This window comes from Pseudophryne corroboree, chromosome 5 (assembly GCF_028390025.1).
Source record: "Pseudophryne corroboree isolate aPseCor3 chromosome 5, aPseCor3.hap2, whole genome shotgun sequence".
NCBI lineage: Eukaryota > Metazoa > Chordata > Amphibia > Anura > Myobatrachidae > Pseudophryne > Pseudophryne corroboree.
In genome coordinates, this window is record NC_086448.1 from 669,312,279 (window position 1) to 669,325,468 (window position 13,190).

Here is a 13,190-nt window from a genome sequence, read left to right on the forward strand (position 1 = left end):
CCATTTCTTTTATGGCTTCCACCATAAAGTTTGCAGAGTCATGTATATGTTTCAGGAGTAAAACAATCTTCCCCCGAGATAAGGAATCCAACCCTTCAATTAGGTTACCCGACCATTTAGCAATAGCTTTAGTAATCCACCTACATGCTATAGTGGGGCCTCTGGGCCACCCCTGCAGTGTATACAAGGATTTGAGTGTGGTCTCAATTCTACGATCAGCTGTGTCTTTCAGGGAGGCTGCACCCGGGACAGGCAGTACTATTTTTCGTGACAGCTTGGATACTGATGCAGCCACTATCAGTGGATTTTCCCATTTTTTCCTATCCTCAGGAGGAAAAGATGAGAGTAACCTCTTAGGGATTTGAAATTTCGTTCCAGTCTTGCCTGAAAATAACACACATAAAACTAATGCAGAAAACTCTTCAGGAGCTTCCATAAGCGTGACTGGCTCCTCCGGGCACATTTTCTAAACTGAGTCTGGTAGGAGGGGCATAGAGGGAAGAGCCAGCACACACTATCAAATTCTTAAAATGCCCATGGCGGATTCCCAGTATCCTCTAGGACGTAAGAAAAATAACGTTTCCAAACCTGTTTCTGGGAGAATGTAATTTGAATAAGAGAGTCAAAACTGCAGTTAGTTGACAAGTTACATTAGCTCTGTGTGTAGAGATGAAAAAATTAAGCTGTTAAAGAAAAGAACACCATACCTTCAGTGAAACATGAAGGAGGCTTGGGGTGCATTAAATCTGTGCAGGACAAAATTAAATATATTAAGGGATTTTGGAGTGAAAACCTACTGACCAGTGTCCGAGAGTTCTCTCTCAGTTACAAGTCCTCCAACAGGATAATGACCCAAAACACACAGCTAAAAGCACCAAAGAATGGATAAGAAATAGACATTATGGTAAGAACTTACCGTTGATAACGTAATTTCTCTTATATCCACAGGTATCCACAGGATAACATTGGGATATGGTTGAGCGACAGCGGAAATGGCACCAACACGGTCACGAACTTTCTGGCCTCCCAGGATGCATCGGGGCTTCCCCATATAATCCCACCCATTGACTCAGTCAGATCAGTTCTTTCCACAGCGATTTAGGCAGGAGCATCAGGTAGAAACCTATTTAGGTGATAAGAACACACATGCACACCCTTCCATACAAGAGGGAAGAGGTTTAGTGATGGTCAAGATCCTCAAATCAGGTGCGTCAGGGTGGGATCCCTGTGGACATAAAAGAAATCACGTTATCAACGGTAAGTTCTTACCATAACGTCTATTTCTCTGGCTGGGTCCACAGGATAACATTGGGATTCCCAAAGCCAATTTTAGTGGTGGGGACGCTCCTGATTACCCAGGAGGACCTTTCGCCCGAAGTCTGTCATATGAGAGGCAAAAGGATCCAAGGCATAATGTCTGATGTATGTGTTTATGGAAGACCATGTGGCTGCCTTACATATCTGTTCTGCTGAAGCACCCTGTTGTGCCGCCCATGAAGGACATACCTTACGTGTAGAGTGTGCAGAGACATTAGCCGGAGTAGGGAGATCTGCATGAAAATAAGCTTCTGATATTACCATTCGGAGCCATCTCGCCAGCGTCTGTTTACTAGCAGGCCATCCTCTTCTATGAAATCTGCAGAGGATGAAGAGAGAATCTGTTTTCCTGATGGCACTAGTACGATCTATGTAGATTCTTAAGGCTCGGACTATGTCCAACGACGCTTCTCCCGCAGATAGTCCCGATACCTGAAAAGCTGGGACTACAATCTCTTCATTCAGGTGAAACTTTGAAACCACCTTCGGAAGATAACCAGATCTCGTTCTGAGAACTGCTCTGTCTGGAAAAAAACTTAGGAAAGAAGACTTACACGATAACGCTCCTAAATCTGACACTCTTCTGGCTGACGCCATTGCCAGTAGAAAAAGTACTTTAGCCGTTAACCATTTAAGATCTGCTCTCTTAAGTGGTTCAAACGGAGGACCCTGGAGGAATTTAAGAACTAAATTCAAATCCCAAGGAGCTGCAGGAGGAACAAATGGAGGTTGAATATGTACAACTCCCTGAAAGAAAGTACGAACATCCTGTAATTCAGCAATTTTTCGCTGAAACCATACAGTCAATGCTGACACTTGAACTCTCAAGGAAGCCACTTTCAAACCTTTATCCAATCCTGCTTGAAGGAAATCCAAAATCCTGGATACTTAAAAGATCTTGGATTCAAACTTTTTCCAGTACACCAATGAATATAGGCTTGCCATATTCTATGATACACACGAGCTGAAGAAGGCTTTCTCGCTCTAAGCATAGTTTGGATTACTTGTTCCGAAAATCCCCTAGCTTTTAAGCTAGAGGTTTCAACAGCCACGCCGTCAAAGACAGGCGATCCAGATGACTGTGGCAACAAGGACCCTGCATTAGCAGATCTGGACGTTGAGGGAGCAGTATCGGTGCTGCCACGGACATTCTTAGCAGATCTGTGTACCAATGCCTTCTTGGCCAAGCTGGAGCTATTAGAATTATCGCTCCCTTTGCTTGCTTTATTTTTCTCACAACTCTGGGTAACAGAGATATTGGAGGGAACAGACATGCCAGATGAAATTTCCATTCTACTGACAGTGCGTCTACAAGGACCGCTCCTGGGTCCCTTGTTCTCAATCCATACCTTGGAACTTTGTTGTTTAGACGAGACGCCATGAGGTCTATCTCTGGTAGACCCCATCTGTTCAGTAGTGTCTGAAACACTTCTGGGTGTAATGCCCATTCGGTTTCCTGAATGGTGTGTCGACTGAGAAAATCTGCTTCCCAGTTCAGAACACCTGGGACAAACACTGCTGACAATGCTGGGAGATGGAGCTCTGCCCATCTTAGAATGGGAGTTACTTCCTCCATCAATCTTTTGCTGCGAGTTCCTCCTTGATGATTGAGGTACGCTACTGTTGTCGCATTGTCTGAGCGGATCTGGACCGGTCTTCCTTGCAGACTGTCCTTTGCCTGAACTAGAGCCATGTAAATGGCCCTTATTTCCAACAGATTTATTGGCAGGCGACTTTCCCTTGCGGTCCATTTTCCCTGGAACCACAGGCTTTCGAGTACCGCACCCCAGCCTTGCAGGCTGGCATCTGTTGTCGGGACTTGCCAATCTTTTATCCAAAACGGTCTCCCCTTGTTTAAATGGTCTGTCTGTAGCCACTACGCTAGAGACCTTTTTACCTTTACTGGAAACTATCATCTGCTTTTTTATCGTCTGATGATTTCTGTTCCATTTGGTCAGAATAAGGTGCTGCAATGGTCTGGAGTGGAATTGCGCATGTTCCACCATGTCGAAGGTTAAAACCATCAGGCCCAACAGTCGCATTACTGCATGGACTGACATTGTCTGGGCGTGCAACGCTTCCTGAGCCATAACCTGCACCTTGACTATCTTTTTCTCTGGTAAGAGAACTTTCTGTAGGTCTGAATCCAATATGGCCCCCAAATGAACCATCCGCTGTGACGGATTCAGAGACGACTTTTCCCAATTTATGAGCCACCCATGTCTCTGTAAACAAACTATCGTCTGTTGAAGATGGCTCAAAGTAAATCTTGCGAATGTGCTAAGATTAACAGGTCGCCGAGGTATGGGAATATTCTTATCCCCTGTTTGCGCAGACAAGCTGCCATAACCACCATCATTTTGGTAAACACTCTGGGTGCTGTTGCTAGCCCGAAGGGCAGAGCTTGGAACTGAAAATGTTCCTGGAGGATGGCAAACCTGAGGTAACACTGATGAGACAGTGCTATAGGCACATGCAGGTAAGCATCCCGTACATCCAGAGATACCATATAATCTCCTGGTTCCATAGCCAACATTATGGAGCGTAACGTCTCCATGTGGCACTTAAGGATCCAACTGTATTTGTTTAACATTTTCAGATTGAGAATTGGTCGAAATGACCCATTTAGCTTCTGGATCAGAAATAGATTGGAGTAAAACCCCTGTCCCCTTTGTGATGGAGGTACTGGGACAATCACACCTGACTGCAGTAATTTTTGGACTGCTTCTTGCAGGGCATTGGCCTTCGACTCTATACGAGACGGGCTGGTGCAAAAAAATATTTGAGGAGGCTGCCTCCTGAATGGGAACCCATACCCCTGAGATACCACCTTCTGCACCCAAGAATCTGTTGTTGACTGCTGCCATATGTGTGCAAAATGAAGGAGTCGGCCCCTAACCCTGGAATCCTCCAGGCGGAGGCCCGTCTCTTCAGGCTGATGGTTTCTGTTCAGGCTTGGAAGCTGGCTTTTTGCTCGCCCACTGCTTCCTACCCCTGGTTTTGAACTGGCGTTGCTTAGGCTCCTCTTTAGCTTTCGCTTTGCCAACGAAATGAGTGAAACTTTGAACCCTTAGACTTAGGGTTATAAGTAGCCGGAAATCTGACCACCTTTGATTCAGCTTCTGATTCTAGGATATCAGATAATGGTTTCCCAAACTATTACCCATGAAAGGCAATGCTTCCAATTCCTTCTTGGATTCCGCATCTGCCTTCCAGGTACGTAGCCAAACTGCTCTGCGAGCGGCTATTGTCAAGGCTGAAGCTCTAGAAGCAACTGTACCCATATCAATTGCTGCTTCTTCCAAGTATTGGGCAGATTGAGAGTCTGGGGAGCCAGCTTCTGCAGTGTGCTGTGGAGAAAATGGCGCTGGTTAGTGCTGGAAGGATCAAGCCCCGCCCCCTCACCGGCGGGCTTCGGTCCCGCTCAAATTATTTATACTGGCGGGTTTATTAATATACTGCCTCTGCAGTATCTATTGTATGCCAGTGTCCCTTCAGGTTAATAATGCTGCCCAGGGCGCCCCCCCCTGTGCCCTGCACCCATACAGTGCCTGTTGTGTGTGATCTGTGTGGGAGCATTACCTCAGTGAAGATCATGAAGTCTTCTGCCGCCTTTGAAGTCTTCTTTCTTCTCATACTCACCCGGTTTCCATCTTCCGGCTCTGTGAGGACGGTGGCGCGGCTCCGGGACAAACGGCGAGACCTGCGTTCCGACTCCCTCTGGAGCTAATGGTGTCCAGTAGCCTAAGAAGCAGAGCCTATCATTTAAATAGGTCTGCTTCTCTCCCCTCAGTCCCACGATGCAGGGAGCCTGTTGCCAGCAGTGCTCCCTGAAAATAAAAAACCTAACAAAAGTCTTTTTCAGAGAAACTCAGGAGAGCTCCCCTGCAGTGCATCCAGTCGCCTCTGGGCACACGATCTAACTGAGGTCTGGAGGAGGGGCATAGAGGGAGAAGCCAGTACACACCCATTCTATCCTAAAGTCTTTAGAGTGCCCATGTCTCCTGCGGAGCCCGTCTATACCCCATGGTCCTTAGGGAGTCGCCAGCATCCTCTAGGACGTAAGAGAAAACACAGTAATATACAGATCTCATATGCAATATGTACTAAAAATTAACAATTCATACTAACAAGTAGAGAGAATTTTTAGTACTGTATACCCTTCCTCTGTAGAGCGGGATACAGGGAGACTCACCACACTTCCATATCCAAGCAAATGCGCTCGTGAGACGCTGAGTGAATTCAGACGCTACTGATGTACACTACAGCTCTTGTATAACTGATAACGGACACAGTCGCTCCTTGCGGACACGGACGCTCAGCGACTTCCACGTGTATGCAGACGCTAAGGCCTGCGACTCGGTCTAGGCGGGATCTCTAGTGTACACAACCGCAGCGTCTAAGCTGCGACCGAGTACCCTCGTGGTAGCGTCTGAGACGGAAGTGAGGTCATTTAGTTCATGGACGGGAAACGCACGGAAACTAGTCATGAACTCGGAGGAGGGGCGGCCAGGAGAGCGTCTGAATCCCCCTGTTGACTTAAACCCTAAGGATCGCGGCCTCTACCTAGTCCTGGCGCCTATGATCCCTAGAGCGTAGCGCTGTCGTACTCGAGATGTTCATCGCATTGACACACTGCTTGTAGTCTCCACCAAATCAGTGTAGCTGTGTCCGGACCCCCCTAGTAAGAGGAAATCCATAGACTTACCGTCCCCCCATGCTCCGGCTCTGGTTACGTCTGCTGGACCTGCTAGAACATTCGACACAGACGCCCGTCGAGACAGCACTATTACAGCGAAGGTAAGCGTTGTTGCGACCCGGTGGGGAGTTGTCGGAGCGACTCTTTCCAGTATGCGTTTAAGATGGTTAGAAGTCGCTCGAAAAAAACATAGTAAGTCTATAAAAATCAACCAAACATTGGGTTAAGGGTACCATAATTTTTTGCAATAACTTTCATTTCTTTCATCGTTTAAAATACTGTTGAATCAAAAATCTAATGCAAAGTTTGATTTCTATTAAACGTGGGCTCTTGTTTTATGAAAGGGTGCTAACAAATTTGTTCATAAATACTCATTCTAGAGTAAATCTATGGAAGCAGATGATGCCCAATTAAATTAGAAAATGTTTGAGCCATTTGGCTTAATTTCACAACCACATTTTAACATTGCTAATTCAGATGTTTAATGTAGTGCTGCTCACGCTATAACTTGTACGTGCTTGTGGCATGTACCATACGTAATCTATTCTGTGCACAAATGTGGAGGATGGGGAAAGACAACCCACACAATAGGCACACTACACAAATGTGGAGAACACCAAAGCAAAATTAATTATGAGCATTTTTTTTTAATAGGTTCTATCACCATTTCAATCTCATTCATCAGGTGAAAGAAGTCGAAACAATTTACAAAAGTTGATGAAATGTCATATCAATGCACAATTTACAAAACATTCTCAGTTTAATGAAAATCTATCTAAAATGATAAAGCACAAAGTTTGATGGGAATGAAATTCAATTCAACCATTTAACAAAATAACTAGTATTGATGCCTCAATTATCAGTATTTTTCACGTAATGATTAGGAGGACATTGCTAACATTGAATACATGAGAGGAATATTAGATTTGTTTCACAATCAGATCTACAGATTTAAAGTTTGAGATTAAGCAAGATTTATAGCACACAATACAATATGGATGTTTTCTTAAGTAAAACAGATTTGCAAATGTTCATACAGAAAACAAGATGCCATGGTTGTATTGATAAAAGTTTAATGTTGACTCAGTTATAAAAAAAAAAAAAAAGTTAATATTTTTACACTTGCACCATAAAATTGGGGCCTCCTTTACACATCAAAGAGGAAATTTCACAAATTTGGTCTTAAAAATCCATGGATCTTGTGAATTGAATCCAGCTAAAGAAAAACAGGTCCTATTTGAATTGCTTGATTGTAAAAAGAGTTTCTTCCTCTGTTTGTTCTCTAAATACATTTTCTTTTAGCAAAACTGAAACAAGACAGACAAGAAAGCTGATAAATAATTTGGTTTAGTCTGTTTACCCTATTAAAAAGGAATTTGTAGAAAGAACACAGAAGAGATAGATAGATCTACGCACATAGATACCATTAAAAAATAAAAGGCCATAAAAAATAAATATATGTTGCACTCTGATAACCTAAAAAAATAAGGATTTTTGTTTACTTACCGTAAAATCTCTCTCTGAGTCCATCTGGGGGACGCTGCGCCGTTACTTGTGGGTTAGAGGTATGTGGTAATGGAGTTTGGCACAGAATCTATCAAACAAACTGCCTCCTCCCCCCTCTAACCCCTCCCATCTCCTTCCTGCCCAGCCATCAATTCAGTTAACGTTTAGCCAAGCCAAAGGAGATAGACCAGAACAAAAAAACAACCAAATAAACCAGACAAACCTACGGGAAGGATTGCAGCATCCCCCAGATGGACTCGGAGAAAGAGATTTTACGGTAAGTAAACAAAAATCCCTATTTCTCTGTCATCCATCTGGGGGACGCTGCGCCGTTACTTGTGGGATTTCCCAAAGCAAGCTAATGAGAGGAGGGAGACGTTGACGGCATAGCAGTCTGTAAAAGACGACGCCCAACAGAGGCAGTCTCTAAACCAAAAGTCTGAAAACTGTAAAACTTTGTGAAAGTATGGACTGACGACCAGGTAGCCGCCCTGCACAGCTGCTCAATAGATGCACCACCGCGAACAGCCCAAGAGACTCCAACAGCTCTAGTCGAATGAGCTCTAATTGAGTCAGGAACCGAAACATTTGAAGATACGTACGCCTGTCTGATGGCCGAAGTAACCCAACGTGCCACAGTGTTCTTGGAAGCCGGCCAACCTCGTTTGGGAGCATCAATCAATACCAACAAGGTATCCGTACGACGGAAAGACTCTGTGCGAGACAAATAAATACGTAAGGCCCGAACAACATCCAGGAGGGCCAAATGGGAGTTCTCCCCGGAAGAAGACGACGGAGCAAATGCTGGAAGGACAATGTCCTGATTTAAATGGAAGGCCGAAACAACCTTTGGAAGGAAAGAAGGCTTAGTCCGCAGAACCACCCGGTTATCATGAAAAACTTACAAGGGTGGCCTGCAAGAAAGAGCCGCCAACTCAGACACTCGTCTAGCTGATGCAATAGCCAAAAGAAAAACAACTTTCAGTGTTAGATAACGTAGTTCTACGGATTCCAAAGGCTCAAATGGAGATTTTTGAAGGGCCGTAAGGACCAAGTTTAAATCCCAGGGAGGAACCGGAGGAACAAAAGGTGGTCGAATCCGAAGTACTCCCTGAAGGAATGTCTGAACCTCTGGAATGATCGCTAGTTTCTTTTGAAAAAGAACAGACAAGGCTGAAACCTGACCCTTTAGTGAAGAAAGCCTCAGACCCTTATCGAGACCCTCCTGAAGGAAAGCTAGTAGGCGAGGAAGTTTAAACAAATGCGGAGTCAAGCCCCGCTTTTCGCACCAAGCAATGTAAATACGCCATACCTTATGATAAATGCCAGAAGTCACCGGTTTCCTAGCCTGAATCATCGTCTGTACAACAGAACGAGAAAGACCTTTAGCTCTTAAAATGTTGGATTCAAGAACCAAGCCGTCAAAGCCAGCCGACTTAAATCTGGGTGGTGACAAGGTCCTTGAAGAAGAAGATCTGGTCGCAGGGGGAGACGAAAGGGGTCTCCGACGACCATGCTGCGCAGAAGTGTGTACCACTGTCGGCGCGGCCAATCTGGAGCCACCAGAATTATTGCGAGACCTTCTCGCCGAATGCGTTGAAGTAGACGTGGAATCAGTGGAATTGGCGGAAACACGTAACCCAGTTGAAACTGCCACAGGGCTGTTAGAGCATCGATCAGAAATGTTTGAGGATCCTGAGTCCGCGAGCCGTAGTGAGGAAGCTTCTTGTTGAGACGAGACGCCATTAGGTCTACGTCGGGCATTCCCCAGCGGGCCACTAGAGAGAGAGAAACACTTCCTGGTGAAGTTCCCATTCTCCCGGATGAATCGTGTGACGACTCAAAAAATCCGCTTCCCAGTTCTCGACTCCTGGAATGTGAATTGCGGATATTACTGGAAACCAACGTTCCGTCCACGTGAGAATCTGAGCGACTTCTCTCATGGCGGACCAGCTTCGAGTTCCTCCCTGTTTGTTGATGTAAGCCACTGCTGTGGCATTGTCGGACTGCACACGAACTGGATGACCCTGTACCATGGTTTGAATCTGAAGGAGTGCATACCGGATTGCCCTAAACTCCAGAATGTTGATCTGTAATTTCGACTCCTGACTGTTCCAGCGCCCTTGGAAGTGATGAGTCTGGAACACTGCTCCCCAACTGCTGATGCTTGCGTCCGTGGGGACCATCATCCTAGACCAAATCGTGAACTGCGCTCCTTTTCTCAAATTGTGACTGTGAAGCCACCAGTGAAGTGATTGACGAGTCTTTACCGACAAGCGGATCAACTGCAATTCAAGACGCGGTTCCATCCGAGTCCAACAGCTGAGAATCTGAGCCTGAAGAGGTCGGGCATGAAATCAGGCGTATGGGACTGCCTCGAAGGAAGACACCATCTTGCCTAACACCTGCATGCATCTGAGGATTCTGGACTGCAGATCCTGAATCTTGTCCGAAGGAAGAAACACCTTCTGGCTGCTGGTGTCGAATAAAAGTCCCAGAAAAATCATTTTCTGGGAAGGGAGTAAAGACGACTTTGGAAAGTTTATTATCCATCCGAATGACTGCAGAGTCTCTATCGTTAGACGCAGGATCTGATAGAGAATCGCCTCTGACGGGGCCTTGACCAACAGATCGTCCAAGTATGGAGTGATGTTAACCCCCTGACAACGGAGAACAGCGACGACATGACCCATGACTTTTGTAAACACCCGAGGAGCCGTGGATAGACCAAAGGGAAGAGCCTGAAACTGAAAATGCCACGGCCCGACTGCAAATCTCAGAAGAGATTGATGACCTATCTAAATAGGGACATGTAGGGTAGGCGTCTTTTATGTCTATTGAAGCCAAATATTCCCCTGGCTCCATGGCGGCGATAATTGAGCGAATGGATTCCATTTTGAATTTTTGGGTTGAGAGATACGGGTTGAGGGGTTTGAGATTCAGAATGGGTCGAAACGAACCATCCGGTTTGTCCACGAGAAAAAGACCCGAGTAAAAACCCCAACCCCTCTGTTCAGAGGGAACCGGAAGGATTACTCCATTTTGTAAGAGGGTTGCTGTTGCCTGAAGAAGAGCTTGACATCTGGAGGGATCGTCTGGGAGAGGGGTGACGAACAGCCGGTATGGAGCGGTTTCTTCGAGATCCAACATATATCCTCTGGATATGACCCCCATTACCCACCGATCTGGTTTCGACAGGAGCCACACTTCCCTGAACTGAAGTAACTGAGCCCCAACCTTCATCGATCCCTCCGGAATACCTGAAACGTCATGCATCAGGCTTGTCAGTAGGCTTACTGGCAGGTCTGCGAGTAGCCTGAGATACTCTACCTCTGAATGACCCTCTTCGTGGAAATCTAGAGAAAGCACGAAAGGAATGGAAACTACCTCTGCCCTGCGTACGAAAGGACCGAAACCTCATAGGTTTCGGTTTGTGAGGCGCAGATGGAAGAAAGGGGCTCTTTCCTCCTGTAGTATCTGAAATAATCTTCTTTAACTCCGACCCAAAAAGAAACTCCCCTTCAAAAGGGAACTGCCGACAAGGTCTGCTTTGAGTCCGAATCAGCATTCCAAACCCTAAGCCAAAGAGACCGTCTTGCTGACACTGTCAAGGCAGAAACACGGGACTGTAGCGCAACAGAATCTAACAAGGCCTCACCCACATAAGTAAGAGCCTCCGAAATCTGTTCTGCTAACTGAATGACTTCCGACGGATCGTCCGATTGCATTCCAGATACGACCTGTGCTAGCCATTCATCCACGGCCTTAAGGACCCAGGCTCCCGCAAGAACTGGACGTAGAGAGACACCTGATAAAGAAAACATAGATTTTAGTATTGCTTCTATCTTCCTATCTGTAGGGTCTTTTAAAGTCACGGACTGTACAGAAGGAATAACCGTAGCTTTTGCCAAATGTGAAATAGGAGCGTCTACCTTTGGGGCTGTTTCCCAAAATTTTGTATCTTCCTCCGTAAAAGGATATAGAAAATAAGAATTTACTCACCGGTAATTCTATGTCTCGTAGTCCGTAATGGATGCTGGGAACTCCGTAAGGACCATGGGGCTCCGAAGGAGGCTGGGCACTCTAGAAAGATTTATGACTACCTGGTGTGCACTGGCTCCTCCCACTATGACCCTCCTCCAAGCCTCAGTTAGGACACTGTGCCCGGACGAGCTGACATAATAGGGAAGGATTTAGAATCCCGGGTAAGACTCTTACCAGCCACACCAATCACACCGTACAACTCGTGATACTATATCCAGTTTGACAGTATGAAAACAACTGAGCCTCTCAACAGATGGCTCAACAATAACCCTTTAGTTAACAATAACTATTTTCAAGTATTGCAGACAATCCGCACTTGGGATGGGCGCCCAGCATCCACTACGGACTACGAGAAATAGAATTACCGGTGAGTAAATTCTTATTTTCTCTGACGTCATAGTGGATGCTGGGAACGCCGTAAGGACCATGGGGATTATACCAAAGCTCCCAAACGGGCGGGAGAGTGCGGATGACTCTGTAGCACCGAATGAGAGAACTCCAGGTCCTCCTCAGCCAGGGTATCAAATTTGTAGAATTTTGCAAACGTGTTTGCCCCTGACCAAGTATCTGCTCGGCAAAGTTGTAAAGCCGAGACCCCTCGGGCAGCCGCCCAAGATGAGCCCACCTTCCTTGAGGAATGGGCATTTACAGATTATGGCTGTGGTATGCCTGCCACAGAATGTGCAAGCTGAATTGTACTACAAATCCAGCGAGCAATAGACTGCTTAGAAGCAGGAGCACCCAGCTTGTTGGGTGCATACAGGATAAACAGCGAGTCAGAGTTTCTGACTCCAGCCGTCCTGGAAACATATATTTTCATGGCCCTTACAACGTCTAGCAACTTGGAGTCCTCCAATTCACTAGTAGCCGCCGGCACCACAATAGGCTGGTTCAGGTGAAACGCTGACACCACCTTAGGGAGAAATTGGGGACGAGTCCTCAATTCTGCCCTATCCATATGGAAAATCAGATAAGGGCTTTTACATGATAAAGCCGCCAATTCTGACACTCGCCTGGCCGAAGCCAATGCCAACAACATGACCACTTTCCACGTGAGATATTTTAGATCCACGGTTTTCAGTGGCTCAAACCAATGTGATTTTAAGAAAAACTCAACACCACGTTGAGATCCCAATGTGCCACAGGGGGCACAAACGGGGGCTGAATATGCAGCACTCCTTTCACAATGTCTGAACTTCAGGTACTGAAGCTAGTTCTTTTTGAAAGAAAATCGACAGAGCCGAGATCTTTACTTTAATGGAGCCTAGATTTAGGCCCATATTCACTCCTGCTTGCAGGAAATGTAAAAATCGACCTAGAGGAAATTCCTCTGTTGGGGCCTTTTTGGCCTCGCACCATGCAACATATTTCCGCCATATGCGGTGATAATGCTTTGCCGTAACATCTTTCCTGGCTTTAATAAGCGTAGGAATGACTTCTTCCGGAATACCCTTTTCCTTCAGGATCCGGCGTTCAATCGCCATGCCGTCAAACGCAGCCGCGGTAAGTCTTGGAACAGACAGGGCCCCTGCTGACGCAGGTCCTGTCTGAGCGGCAGAGGCCATGGGTCCTCTGATATCATTTTCTGAAGTTCCGGGTACCAAGCCCTTCTTGGCCAATCCGG

The 13,190-nt window shown here is 46.1% G+C and overlaps 1 protein-coding gene across 2 annotated transcripts in view; it reads right to left on the bottom strand.

Annotated features, from left to right (window-relative positions):
* Positions 1-6,643: 6,643 nt before the first annotated feature.
* The window catches only part of TCEA1 (transcription elongation factor A1), a 147,702-nt gene continuing 141,155 nt past the window's right edge, over positions 6,644-13,190 (bottom strand). For both annotated transcript variants that reach the window (XM_063923726.1, XM_063923725.1), the window contains exon 10: positions 6,644-7,323. In XM_063923726.1, coding sequence (XP_063779796.1) covers positions 7,315-7,323 — 9 coding nt within the window. In that variant the 3' untranslated portion in view covers positions 6,644-7,314. The remainder of the gene's footprint in view (positions 7,324-13,190) is intronic.